This window comes from Gymnoscopelus microlampas, assembly GCF_963454915.1.
Source record: "Gymnoscopelus microlampas genome assembly, chromosome: 3".
Lineage (NCBI taxonomy): Eukaryota > Metazoa > Chordata > Actinopteri > Myctophiformes > Myctophidae > Gymnoscopelus > Gymnoscopelus microlampas.
The window spans coordinates 18,543,453-18,558,324 of NC_139940.1; the positions used below are offsets into that span (position 1 = coordinate 18,543,453).

At 40.0% G+C, this 14,872-nt stretch overlaps 2 protein-coding genes across 2 annotated transcripts; one reads left to right on the forward strand and one right to left on the reverse strand.

Moving 5' to 3' along the window:
* Positions 1 to 370: 370 nt before the first annotated feature.
* Positions 371 to 4,208, forward strand: LOC311041760 (acid sphingomyelinase-like phosphodiesterase 3b; the record flags this gene model as incomplete). Its single annotated transcript, XM_084052247.1, has 7 exons — positions 371 to 573; positions 754 to 851; positions 1,490 to 1,633; positions 2,094 to 2,263; positions 2,533 to 2,713; positions 3,526 to 3,659; positions 3,846 to 4,208. Exons 1-7 carry the CDS (start codon positions 530 to 532, stop codon positions 4,206 to 4,208), a joined length of 1,134 nt encoding a protein of 377 aa, XP_083908373.1. The 5' UTR covers positions 371 to 529.
* A 451-nt stretch (positions 4,209 to 4,659) lies between these two features.
* On the reverse strand, positions 4,660 to 11,174 carry LOC311041088 (enoyl-[acyl-carrier-protein] reductase, mitochondrial-like). Its single transcript, XM_084051548.1, has 9 exons — positions 10,888 to 11,174; positions 9,999 to 10,096; positions 9,285 to 9,416; positions 8,174 to 8,317; positions 7,783 to 7,885; positions 7,393 to 7,495; positions 6,464 to 6,598; positions 6,299 to 6,371; positions 4,660 to 5,754 (listed from the first exon to the last, which is right to left on the reverse strand). The coding sequence occupies exons 1-9, from the start codon at positions 11,118 to 11,120 to the stop codon at positions 5,591 to 5,593; spliced, it is 1,185 nt and encodes a 394-aa protein (XP_083907674.1). The 5' UTR covers positions 11,121 to 11,174; the 3' UTR covers positions 4,660 to 5,590.
* Between the last annotated feature and the right edge of the window lie 3,698 nt (positions 11,175 to 14,872).

A 14,872-nucleotide genomic window follows, 5' to 3' on the forward strand; every position in this document is an offset into this window, starting at 1 on the left:
TACTTCTCAGAAGCTAGGACTGATCATTTACCAGAGCAACTTGGATATGGCTATATCAGTTCTCAAACATTTTCCTGTAAAGGAAGGACTCCCAAATTGATGTGTAGACCTATTTGGCCGTGGACCCCTATCTGAAGAGATTTTGTGCCAAGGATCACCATAAGAAGAACGTGTCAATATTCTTACAACACAGAAGATCTACAAGCTCACAACACATCACATTGCAAGGCATCGTGAGCTTGTAGATCTGCTGTTTGAGTAGCTGAAAAATTAAATAGAGCTAATATGTGTTTAAGACCTATTTGTAGAATTGCTGGGTTATATGATGATATACTGTAATCACGCATTCATTACTGCAGGGAAGTTTTGGCACATCACAGATCTACACTGGGACCCAACTTATGACCCCAACGATCAGCCTGAACGGGTGTGTGCGTCCAGTGGCCAGCGCCCTGCGGACAATGCGGGGGAATTTGGCGACTATGTTTGTGATGCACCATGGAGCCTTATTAACTCCACACTGTATGCCATGAAGAACATCCTGCCAGAGCCAGACTTCATCTTCTGGACGGGGTATGTAGATCTAGCTGCTTTAGGGATAAATATATGGGTACAGCTATAACACCATAAAATAACAATGAGACACCTGCTGTCTCGTGTAAAACATCTATTTGGTAGCGGGAGATTAACACGTGTAGACGTGTTAAGCTTTCAGTTAGGCTAATTTACACCATCTGTTGTTTACCATTCCAGAGATGACACCCCACATGTTCCAAATGAGGATCTGGGAGAAGAGGCAGTTCTCTACATAGTCAGCAACCTCACCCACATCATAAATCAACTCTTTCCAAGTCAGGTTCACCTCATACACATTTCCTAACTAATGTGGTTATTTGGAGTTGACTCCAGTGTTGATTTGAATTGTTTGTTTACTCATACTAGAGTTGTTCCGATACCGATACCAGTATCGGAAAAGCTGCCCATAATTCCTAAAATCGGTGGTTCCCATACCACATAATTTATCATATGATGATATGTCATTTACAGCAATCAATTATTTTGTATTTTGAATGCTTCATTTGATGTTGCACTACTGTTTTATTTATATATATTGATACATTTTTATTTATTCCTAGATCAGTCGTTCTCAAACGTTTTAATTGGATCGGTACTCTGTATCGACCGATACGCAAGTTATGGGTATCGGGAAGGACAAAATTGGTACATCTCTAACTCATACTGTAGATCTCATCTTGTGAAGGTGGCCGTGTCCTGATACCAGTTTGACCTTCAGAACTTGTGTTAAACTATACTAATGTTTTACTCTCTGAGCTAAATTGACGCTGAGGATATTAGGCTACATGGTGTCGGCCTAAAGTTGGGAGAGATAAATCCTTTGATTTAAGCAGATAAAACGTATCACATCATCAGGCACTTGTGTTCACATTGAGGAACTGATGGTCAAATGCTCTTGCTTATCATCTCACAGACACTACGGTGTACTCAGCCTTGGGTAACCATGACTACCACCCTAAGAACCAGCATCCTTCTGGACCAAATTACATCTATGACCAGATTGCACAGATGTGGGAGGGCTGGATGGAGACAACGTCACTTGAAACCTTCAAAAATGGTGGCTGTACAGTTTTACTTGATACCTGAAGCCTGATATAGTTTATTTGTGTGCCGAAAATAGCCAATTTACAACAGTATGAAGCAGGTTCTTAAACCTTTTCACGTCAAGGACCCCCAAATTGATATGTATAAATTCCGCAGACCCCCATCTGAAAAGGATTTGTGCCAGGGACCCTGGAAGAGAAGATTTATGTTAAAAATCTCTAAATGATTCACCTTTTTTCAGGATTTTTCCAAATGTTGCAAAAATAGACGTTCTACACTTGTATACTCACATGATATCAAGTATATATTAAGCATGAGTAGACTATTATTGTACATTCAAAAAATACATCTATAATAATAATTGAAAGTATCTACAGTTATTTGACTGAGGGATGTCAAACCTTGCCATGCATGTACAGAGTATGCACAAACTGCTCATGTTGAATTTGACATGTACATTTTCTTTTGTATAGGTGGATATTACAGTGAGAAGCTGTTGAATCGAGAAGGCTTCAGGGTCCTGGTCCTAAACACCAACCTGCACTATAGTCAGAACAAGCAGACCCAGAACATGGCAGACCCAGTGGGCCAGTTCAAATGGGCTGATCAGGTTCTGACAGAGGCAGGCAACAACAAGGAGAAGGTAAACCTCTTCTCTTCCGTGTGAAACTCAAAACAGTACAGCATCTACTGTAAAGGAAACTTTAGAATTCTATGTTACCAAATGTCCTGAGTGTGTGTCCATTTGGTTCCAGATTTAAATTAACATAGAGAATTGGGGGATCTCAGACATAAAGTATCGTGTCGAGCTCCGTGGCATAATACTATTATTAAATTGAGGGTCCTTGAGAAGAAAAATGATGAGAATCATTTATCTATAGCATCTCCCAGATTGTGTCTTGCATCTTTCAGGTGTACATCATTGGCCACGTTCCTCCAGGTTTCTTTGAGAAGAAGAGGAGTATGCCTTGGTTTACCGCAGAGTTCAATAAGCGCTATTTGGAGCTGATCCTGAAACATCATTCTGTAATCGCTGGCCAGTTCTTTGGTCACCATCACACTGACAGCTTCCGCATGTTCTACAACTCTGCAGGTATTCATATACATTTGTTTCCTTTGTTATTATTTTGTACGCATTGGCTTTGATTTCAAGTAATATCCAATATTTTGCCTTATATCTTCAATTCAATTCAATTCAATTTTATTAAAGTGTCAAATCACAACAAGTTGTCTCAAGACACTTTACATGTAGAGAAGAGACCCGACAATCCCACCCTGAACAAGCAATTTATCTTGAACCCTAGCATCCCTTTTCTGGGGCTAACAATCAGCAAACATGGCAGAGCTACAAGCTCACAGCTTGTAGATCGGCTATTGTCAATAGAATATAATCAAATATTTTGAGTGTAGATTGAAAACAGGAGAGGGCCTATAGAGCCCTTGGGAATACGATCAACTATGCACTTAGTTAACTCTAAATAATTGTACTGTTATTGACCCTATACTTGGCTTGTAGATCTGCTATTTTCTGTGAAGGTTTTCCCCACAATATGGATGCTGGGGATTAAGTAATTAATTGTTATATGAGGATGTAGACCTAATTATTTCATTTTATGAGGGTGGAAAAGTCAATGTACATCAATAGTACTGCACCAGTGAACCTATTTAACAATGACACCTATTGCCAATTACAGTTTTTGATCACTGGCAATGACCGTATGTCAACTCAAGTGACATTGCCACAGACTGTGGACTTTGAGCCTGCTACAGAAGATATACGTACATTTATTGATTGTGTTCTTGAGCAACTTATTTTGAACAATAATTCATATAATGGTCTTGTTAATTTCAGCCTCAGTATATATGTTTAGGGAGTTTCAATATGTTGCCTTCTCTCTGCAACAGGCTCTCCTATCAGTGCAATGTTCTTGAGCCCAGGGGTCTCACCATGGAAGACAACACTGCCTGGGGTCGTAGATGGAGCCAACAACCCTGGGATCCGTATCTTTGAATATGACACTCAAACACTCCTAGTTAAAGTAAGAAAAGGACATTCTCTTCACTTAATGTGCCAAAAGAGGGACAAGAGGGTTAATGGGGTTAAGTACACCCATTTTTTGACTGAGGGACCATGAATGTGTAACCGTGCCATGTACACAGTATGTAGAATCTGCTCATGAATACTGTAGTCCAATTTATAGCCTTTCCTATATCAACTCCCACAGGATGTGGTGACATACTACCTGAACCTGACCCATGCCAACCAAGGCCAGGCTCACTGGGAGCAGGAGTACCGTCTGACAGAGAGCTTCAGGGTGGCAGACGCCTCTCCAGCCTCCATGGACCAGGTGCTGGAGAACATGGCTAACAACCACAGCTACCTACAGAAATACTACGAGTTCAACTCTGTCAACTACGACCTGACAGAATGCGACAGTGACTGCCGTATTGACCACGTGTGTGCTGTTAGAGAGGTAGACTTTGACAGTTATGAACACTGTCTGGAGAAAGAAGGAGCCACTTCACTTCATACTGCCTTGCTGCCAGTCCTCACTGTGGCATTCGGTGTTGTCTTGAATTACTTGTAAATAGCATTGAAGTTGAAACATAACCTAATCTTGCATCACCAGGCCATCTGCAGTACCTGTGGAAAGACTGGTTTCTAATTGCTGTGCAGTGATCATCATATCTGGTCAAGAGCCCACTTGGCCTACTGTCCGCCGCAGGTCAGTATACAGTCTACAGGTCAACCACTCCCGCATTGATTTAACACATTCTTTCGGGTCAGGTAGGTCTCTCATAATTGGACGGGTGGGTCGAGTTTTAAAAACAGTCCATTTCTGTATCCACTCTAGACCAGATATGCAAACTGCAAAGCGAACCGATCCCAGTCTACCACCAGTCACTGAACCTTTTGCCATTCATTCAGTGAGCCATTGCCTGACATAGCATACGATTCAAGTAAAGAGCTTTTCATATAAGCAATGTATTTTTTATAATTATTTGTTTTTAATCTATTAGCCACTGCTACCAATTATGCATTTTCACCCAGTGATGCAACACGAATGCTCAAAGTAGTCATGTTGTTCAAAAATTTAACTTATACCAGGAAAACAGCATTTATCTTCATGTTTAATTCAAGAAGAAAACAGAAAAGTGCTTTGACATATTGGCGATTAGTTTTTCAGCCAAATATGGTATATAGTGCTATATATACACAATAAATTATCAAATTGTATGAGGGGAAAGTCAATGACCTCAATATTACTGCATCAATGTCATATAACAGTCAATGTATTCAACAGTGATTTCAAATGCATTTGAAAACAGCAACACCACCTGACAATTACTGTCACTCCCTTCATGGTCCAAAAACGAGGCAGGTAGTTTCCTGGTACTGGTGGTTTTATTCAAGCACTTGTCTCTCAAATATACCATCGTAAAACTTGCTGGCTGCATATAATGTCACGAAGGGAATGAAGTCCAGGAGGCCCAAAGATTCACATAAATAACAAACAAAACTCAGCACCATGCTGCTTACAAACATTTGCGTCTGCTCCCATGGGAGCACATCGCACTCTGAGAGCTGATCGTGAGTTCTCTACCGGTACGCACCATATAAGGAAGCGGCCAGAAGCCGTCAGACCAGCACTTCCGGACTGCTCGTCAAAATAAGACAAATCTTGGCAAGAGACAAAATAAGCTATAGCTGCAGTTACAATTACGACTTTATTATACATCATCATATCTGCTAGATTATTCCTGTAATTCCACAGGAAGTGTTTTTGATCACTGCCAGTAACCTCATTGCAACAGATTGTGCACTTTGAGCCTGCGACAGAAGATGCACATTTTTGATTGTGTGCTTGCTGCCTTGAGCAACTTATTTTTGAACAATAATACATTATGGTCTTGGTTCACACGCTGGGATTTTGACAGTTTTTATTGCTCTGGGGAGAGCTCAAACGGGTCACATGACCAGGACCTGTTTGGATGAGATGAAAGGCTGCATGGCGGAGTCCAGGGCTGTGCGGTAGTCCTGCAGGCTGACCTCAGTACAGCCTGGTGCGGTCAGCTTCCCCTGGCGCACCAGAGAGCACAGCTCCTCCAGCATGCCTCTGAAGGCCCCTTCATCTAGGGACAGACAATAAAAGAAAAATAACTAAACATAGACATATGACAGAGAGATTGACCTGTGGCCAATTCTACAAATGCTTTCTAAATCAGTAGTTCTCACACCTTCAAGATTTTCCAAAAATCTTCAAAAATAGCCAACGCAAAAATCTAAAATGACACAAATTCTTTCCCGGTTTGAATGGGTTAAAACAGTTGTTCTCAAAGTGGGGTCCAGGCACCCCCAAGGGGGTTGAGGGGGGTTCCAGGGGGTCCCCATCAAAATCGCTTTAACCAGTTTTAACCATATATTATACTTCGGCTATTAAAAAATAACCAATCTACAAGCTGGTCAAGATGCAATGCTTTGTAGATCTCCTATTTTAGAAAAGATTTGAAAAATTGTGAAAAATATGGAATAATTTGGAACATTTTTAACACAAATCAAATGGGGGTCCGTGGCCAAATACATAAAGATCTGGGGGTCCTTACCATGAACAAGTTTGAGAACCATACAGTCGTACATAATGAGTACTTGTACACATTCTCTTCTTGGCAAACTCACCATTTGCGTGATCCTTCTTCCACCGTGTGACCCAAAAGCCGCGCACTTCCACATCCTTAAAAATGAGAGCACTCTGGAGGAAGTAAGGTCACTTAGTTTAGAGGATGTAGGACACAGCAACACTATCACACCACTGATGAAAAAACAACATGACGCTCGTCTTACCACAGGTACAATGACAGGCTGTTTAGCCATGCCTCCGTAGGTCACCATGCAACCTCCAACCTGTAGGTGACGGAGGAGCTCCGTTGCACTCTTGCCCCCAACGCCGTTCAGTGCCAGCTTGGGTCTTGAACACGTCTTTTAGAAAGAGAAATATCAACCACATCGAGACCATTAGGTATTTGACCCTTAGTAAACAACAATGACCAGGGTCCCCCCGGGGTTTGATTCGTAAAAATAAATAATCAAATACGTTTGTGAATAATTCAGTGTGGGACAAGTTGAGGGACGAACTAGAGAATGGCAAGGCCGATAAAACACACCAATAACCTCACCTGCCTGGAGGCACATTGGAATCTAGTTCACAATGGAATATCTGCCCCCCCCCCCCCCCCCCCCCCAACGTGACGTGTTGTGAGCTTGATCTGCTATTTTCGACAAATGTTTGCACATTATGACATGCCCAGAATGGCACACAATGTGGTTAAAATGCAAATGATGGCCGGACTAATGGCATATTAGTGGTCCAGGCACCTACGGCCCTATTCCGTCTTACCCATTATCCCTAAACTTCTTTGCCATTTTTTACTATTTTGAAAAACATTTTCAATAGTTGAAATAGCAAATCTACAAGCTCACAATGTGTCGATGTAGATTGGCTATTTGAACAACTTGAAAAGGTTTTTCAAAATAGTAAAAAATGGCAAAGAAGTTTAGGGATAATGGGTAAGACGGCGCCCAGAATAGGGCCCCTAGGCTCCAAAGTAGCCTGACAGCGCGTCCCAGGTTCGAGTCCCGATCCCGACGGCCTTTGCTGCATGTCATCCCCCATCTCTCTCCCCATTTCCTGTCAACATACTATCCTATCAATAAAAGGCATAAAAGCCCCCAAAATAATCTTTAAAAATGCAGATGATGATGGACGCGCAGACCTTGAATAGTTCTTTCATCTCAGGCCGTCTTAGCGTCTCCTCCTTGATGACATGGCTGGCCCCCATGGCCTTCAGCCGGTCACTGAGCTGCGTGAACTCTGGCCTACAAGAGATGGAGATGCAATGAGGAAGTTCAGTACACTCATGAAACATTTGCGCTGATAGTTTCTGACAGGAGATCCCACCTGTCGCCAATAACACTGCTAACAGCGACCGACTGATAACCCCCAGCTAATGATTATTAGGCACTGAAAACATGCTAATCAGTAGACAAAGACTTCATGGACTTAAACTGCTGTGTGGAGGGTCAAACTCATAGCCAGTCATTAATTGACAGATATTTGCTACAGAATCGTGCTTTTACACGCATTAATCAGGTGTGAGGTCTACCTGTCTCGTACAACGTTGATGGTGTTGACTCCCCTTGCAGCGGCAATCTGTATAACAGCCTGACCTACTCCACTGTTGGATGCATTTTGGATCACTGTGTCACCTGAAAGGACAACACATGAACACAATTATAAAACTAAGGGTTTTCATGGCAGCTTGTCATTACTAGAGACAAAAAACAAATAACCCACAATGAGAAAGTGAAAGATACAAGAAATATACAAGAAACAATATTAAGTATATAGCCTATATTAAACTTAAATATACGAAAAAGAAAACATTTAACTGTAACTGAACTTCATTGAACCTTCATTGGGTCAATGTGCTGCCCGCTGTGTGAGTCAGTGAAAACTTCACTGACTGCTGTAGGAGCCCAGCTGACTATAATTACCTGGCTTGAGGTCCTTAAAGTCAGCCAGCATCCTGAAAGCAGTGCAGGGGTTGACCCCCAGTGTGGCAGCACACAACAAGGGAATGTCATTTGGCAGTGAGATGACATCTTCCTCTGCTAGCACTGCTGCTGTCCTCCAGGTCCCTGGACACAATTCATGATTAAATCTCACAATTAGACACACAACTATTTCAATTTGGGTTTACAGTAGTTGAAATTTGGCTCCAGAGAGTGACATGCAAAGACAGAAATAGAAGAGACTGAGTGCAGGTTTCAAAGCCACAAAGTGCACATGACCGTGATAACATGTACAGTATTCCTGTCTCGCTAGAATATTCATGCATACTAGAAAATTCTATGTTGAAGAATTAATGGCCTGGCTGTTAAAAAAGCATGTCACCCATTTTCAACCTTATCTTCATTTATTTGGTCCTCATTATACTAAGATGGCACCATTTCCGTCAACTCACTCTGCTTCTCAGAGGTGGGCTGAGGACAGTTAAGAAACCTGCCTACAACTGACATAATCTGTGGGGAGTCCAAGCTAATGGAAACTACAGCCTTTCTCTTCCTGGAAAGTTGGCTTGCTCAAATAGAAGCCCTTGCATCAATAATTTAAAAAAAAGATTTGAAATCTTGGTTTGAAATGACCACTGATGATGTCATTGGTAGGCAGGTTTCAGAACTGTCCACAAGCCACCTCTGAGATGAAGAGCAAGCAGACAGAAATGGTACCATCCAATTATATGAAGATAAAGCTGAAAATGGGTTGAAGCACAGCTTTAAGATGTATTAGCTGGCAAACATCTACTTAAGATGTTTTTCTACAATAAATCAAAGCTTAGGGGCAATTGCGTTGTGACACCACATACAATGTAACGAAGAAAATATAATCATATTCTATCTACTATGATAGTACATGGTAGTGATGCGCAGGTTGACCCGTGGGTCAGGTGGGTTCAGGTAAGCTTCACAAGCAATTATCGGCGGATTCAGGTGGGCTGGCCACAAACAATTAATGGTTCATGTCGGGTTCGGGTCCTTGATTAATACACATTGTTTTGGGTTGGATCATCAATAGCAACAATTGTACATGGTGTTGGTAATTTACCTTGCCCGGTGTCTTTGGGAATAACCCAGTCTCCCACTTTGAGAGATTTCACCTGGCTCCCCAGTTCCACAACCTCAGCCACGCCCTCATTACCCCCCACTGCTGGGAAGTCAGGGAGGATAGCATATGTGCCTGGAAAGAAGGGGTCAAATGATTAATCAAACAATCCATTAAGTGTTCAACAGAAAGTTAACCACATCAACCATGGTGTCTCATCATTTATATCATCATCATTGTTTTAGGTAAAAATGTTAAATGTTTTTTTTGTCTAATTATCACTTCTCTATGAGCTAAACAGTGAAGTGAAATTAGGAGAGTAGGATATCAGTTCACTGGCATGGCATACTTCCCTGTAAGATAGGTGTTTGTCAGGATTGACACATTTTGGCAAGCTAAAAGGTTTACTATTGCAACACTTCTTCCCAAGACTTCCTGTTTGCTCTCAACACCACTCAATATGAAGTGTGGAGTTTCCAAATGTCTCAATCGACAACCAATTTCCCTGAAAGTGAACACTGTGTTTTCAAATATGAAGGGATTCTAATGTATTCTTTGGAACCACACTTTAAAAATCATAAACAACTAATACAATTCCGACCATGACATCTGACTTACACTGAAGTTTGAACAAATTCAAAGGTGATAAAGCCTGCTAATTGATTATCCTTAATACAACCACATGCCAACATCTACAAAGTTACCAGATTTGAGTACCTTGAATCATGTTGATGTCTGCAGGGTTGATTGGGGCTGCCAGCATTTTGACAAGAACATCTTTTGCACCAATGGAGGGCAGGTCCACGTTCTCCAACCTGGCAACCATCAGACATGTTAAAACCTTGTTGAAAACGTAGTACCACTTCCTATGAGGCCCACGTCCATAATGCATTATAAACATAAAGAATATAGGTCACTAAGTGGTCATTAGGTGCTTTAAGTAAAGTAATGCTTGGTGTGTTGTTTACAATGTATACATTTAGCAGACGCTCTTATCCAGAGCGACTTACAATAAGCAAGGTACAGTAGTCACTGTTGTTCTCACATAGATTTAATGCACATTTATTCACTTTACTTAAACCAAGCAATCATCACTTTTAGTGACTTCCCACTATAATCACACTATAATGCATTATAATCATAATAACAGTGATTATAATACATTATAACAAATATTATATTTTAGTACTAACTGTACAACTATGAGATGTATATCCTAATACACTGATCCTGGCTAAAAAAAGAAGAAGTGAGTAACCAGTAATTATTAAGCATTATGATACTTGACCTTATAAATTCATTCAAAAGGGATTATCATAATGTGTTATGAATATGATGGTATTATGTATAAGTGCTTATAGTTGCAATTATAGTGTTATAAGCAGATTTGGTTCAAATAAGTGTTAAATAGCTCTATGATTATTATCAGCATATTGAGCTTTAACTTTTAAACAAAAACACTTTTAACAATCAGTTGTAACAATATCATTATCACAATATCCTACCTTTAAAATGCATGTAATTTGACACCATAGCCACATGAATAATCAGATAACGTGCACGACTGTCAGTCAAGAAGACCAAACAAACACGAACACATCCTTACTGTACAACTTGAGCAGGGTCTCCATGGTTCCTGTAAACCAGTGCAGAGCAGCATCCTCCTCCAGTAGGACCACTAGAGTATAACCTGTGTGTCACCCCTGAACATGTGTTACTGTGTGCTGCTGCTGCTGTAACTGGTTGTTTTAGCACAACAGTCGCGAAGGTTCTGCAGGTTGTCTGATGTCTGGAACAACTGCTCTGAATTAGTAAGCGTGCAGCTCGAGAGAGCTTCATCTTGCAACTGTATGACTCTTGTTTACACCGCTCATGAGGTATAGGAAGCGACCATGTTGGATTAACCCTTTTATGCCTTCATTGAACATAGACAGAACAGCGCCTCTAGTGGGTCGTCACGATGGATACAGGATAGGTGGGCACTAGGGACATCTGGGCACCTCGATGTAAAATTGGCTATTTTGTCCAAAATGTTAAAAAATAAAATATTAAGTAATGTTTATGGTCGTATATGGGCCTTATTTGCTATATTTTATACAACAGTATGCAAGTAAAAACAGATTATTATTAGAACAAATTCTACTAAAGCTAAAAGTCAGAAGAATAATGTGTGTGTTGACTCAGACCCAGCCTGGCGTCGGCTAATCAAGGACACTGCATAGCTGTGAAGTACATTTACATGCCTTTGTCTTCTCATCCTGATCACACTTTGAGCAGGATATAGGAAGCAGATAAAGAGACAGTAGGTCTACCATTTGCCAATGTTCAAAGTCTTGATCTTCGACTGATCAAATGGGTTGATCTGGTCACCTTTCAGGGTGACCCTCACCCCACCCACTTATTGTAATGAGAAATACTGTGTTTTAAAAGGTGCAATGAAATGTAACTCACTAGTACTACTAGTGCTGTCCGACGCCGTGAGGCTGTAGGACAGGGGCTCCTGCCCCTGGTTCTCTGAGATGATGCTGCTTATTATGGAATAAATGAATGATTCTGGAACATGGAAACCTGACGTCTCTCCTCCTCTACTTTATTACAACCAACCAGCCTGCTAACACGCAGTTTACTGCCCTAATTACACGACAAAAGTAAACATGATGTGAACATGCATGGTACATCATTCAGACTTTTATCCTTCAACTTCTTGTTTATGCCCCAAAATGACTGGATGTACAGGTTTTGTAGCAATTTGTAGCATTGTAGAAATATTAGACCTTAATTGTCGATTGATTAAGCATGTTCTAATCATGTATACTTTACTTAAGACCATTCTTCAACAACATCGAGGTGCCCATATGTCCCTAGTCCTAGTGCCCACTGCCCACCCATCCTGTTACCGCCACGATAAATTCATTCAATTAGACAAAAAGAAAACGGTATGTGAATATTGACATATTTATTAGGAAATTGAGAAGATCTTTACATTTTATAGAAACAATCACAGTTTATACTTGGAACAGCCTACATGCTGCTTAGTCGACAAAGTCATTGAATTGCCTGAGATCAACTTAGATGTTTAGTTTGGCAGTAAATATTAATACATTCTTCAGTAATAACTGCACACATTCATTTTGGAAATAGCTTCAGCCATTTACATGTTAAAGACACATCACAAATCATATGGCCAATGGTCACTAACAAGATGTATCTTATTAAAAAAAGAATCTGCCAAACACAAGGTAAAATGTGATATATGCTTTGATGTGCTTCAAACATCACCCTGAGCACACAGATCACAAGCCTGATTTATACAAAGTATAAATCAAGCATCATGTCCATGAAACTTTTAAGGTATATCTAACCCATCTAACACCCAACAATTAAATCACAGTAACACGTTAAATGGGGAGTCAAAATGGTTTTGGGGGATTAGAACATGGACTTTACATTGAATCACTGTGGTGAAATTATTTTTACAAACAGTACAATATATGCTGCCGTTAGTTTCAGTCACCTGAGCTTAAGCAATAGATATCAAAAGGAGCAGATCAGTTTACATTTTGAATAGGGGTATTTATCGGTCTCACAGCTTTGAAAAGTCTGAAAATTAAATGCCAAAACTCTTCATGAAGTCTCCCCTTTAATCTGAAGTATTGAAAAGCATTTAGTTCAAAGGTGTTGCAATTGAAACAATGAGAAAAGTACACCCTTCCTACAAGTCAGGGCATTTACTGTTAAGTCTCATTTTCATATCCTTGCTTGCTCAATTTTGTTAAACTTGTGTCCCCTCCCACCCAACAGCATTTTCTGGAAATGAAACAGGATTAAGTAATGCATATTACACATTCTTTCTTGTCATAAGCATTGATAGTCTGCAATACCATGTATTTGCCATGTTCTGAGATGAGACGACCCCCGATTTGTATATTATCAGCCCCAATCCCATAACAATATTCTACTACATCCCCATCTACGACGATTACAGAGGAAAAATACAATAGTGGAACATTTTCTTCATATCATGGCAAGTTATGTCAAAGAAATGCTTGAGAAAAATAAAGAACGTCAGCCGACTTAAGATGACAAGTTGACAAAGAACAAGTTCATAAAAATCCATATGCTTGTAAATCATCTCAACAGTTTCACTACATGATTCTTTGACCAGCATTGGTTTGCTTTTCTGCAGGACACTGGTGATAAGACATTCAAAAATGGACACAAGTCCATCTCTTTGGAACACTCATGTGTTCCTTTTTCCCACTTAACCACTTTCAACCTGACATCCCTATTTTGGGCATGTCATTTATAGGCAAAGTTTTCAAAACGCTTCAAAAATAGTGAAATAGCAGATCTACATGCTCACAACCTTGTAGTTCAGCTATTTTTGCCATTTCTAGGCGACACCTTCGTACAACTAAGTATAAAACAGGGCATAAGTGGTTAACACAAACCCTAATAGACAAACATTTTGCATTCCTATTTTGTCATGAATGAACCCTACTTAACTCCTTCAATAAACAATCAATTTCAACAACCTGAAATATTCCCTGAGTTTTCAGATTGCTGATTCCTGAGATAAGCCTGAGAGTGGAGGTTCTACTTTTTTTTTCTGTTTCTTTTTTTTGTAACCAGAAATCAACTGTATGTAATTTATCAAAATAATCTACAAAAAAAAAAGAAAAAGAAAAAAAAAACATGTATGGAACACATCCAAAAAGGTATAAAGTAAAGAAGATTAAAATGAATATATACTATATATAAAAAGAAATTAATGCATCTTACACGAGTAGTGCAGAGTAACATTGCATTGGTTTTGGCATAGATAAGAGAGGTATTCACAATGGGTGCCCCCTTTCTGGAGGATTCATTGTGCATAAACAGAAATCATACAAGGCAAACAGAACACAATGGAAAAAAAAGTCACAGTTCACTTAAGAGCTCATAATACTGTGTACCACTTTGCAAGTACATTGGAACTATTGTACTGTAATCTATCAAGTCTACTGCATTCACTCAGCAGTGAATTATCATGACAGCAACAATGACTCAATAACACAATAGTTACCAGGTACAGATATTGATACTTGTACGTAGTAATATGAATGCCTAGATGTGTGACCCAAATGAACGCTCGAGTCAAATATCGTTATGATTATGAATGACATTTGGCAGTTTACTGATAACTAGTAGAGAACACTCATCGCAGAGAGGGCTTATAATGGAAAAGCGAAAAGGAGAAGCTGCAGCACACTTGGATGAAAATAAATAACTAGGATGATTATTCTTTCTTTTTTTAAAGGCTTTAAAATAATTTTACATACAGTATATATTAATTGAGTGTACACGTTTTGTCAGCTTCTCCTTTAAAACGGGAGAAATTGCTGATTAGCTAGCTAGTTCTACATGCTTCTCTGCACAGGGCTGGTGATCCTGTCCTAGTACCCTCCACTATGGTGAAAGGATGAAATGCCTTTAAAACGTCTACCTAATCATGGACCACACTTGATGAAAAGACAAACCCCGCCTTCCCACTAGCAACACTGTGTCTGATTCTGCCTTCAGTTTATTCAAGTATCAAGAGGAGAGCTAGC

Excerpts from the sequence above, each read along its gene's own strand:
- LOC311041088 (XM_084051548.1), bottom strand. The coding sequence starts at position 11,120 with ATGAAGCTCTCTCGAGCTGCACGCTTACTAATTCAGAGCAGTTGTTCC. Across the intron at positions 6,372-6,463 it reads AGCCTGTCATTGTACCTGTG|AGTGCTCTCATTTTTAAGGA; the intron begins GTAAGACGAGCG and ends TACTTCCTCCAG. Across the intron at positions 5,755-6,298 it reads GAAGAAGGATCACGCAAATG|ATGAAGGGGCCTTCAGAGGC; the intron begins GTGAGTTTGCCA and ends GTCTGTCCCTAG.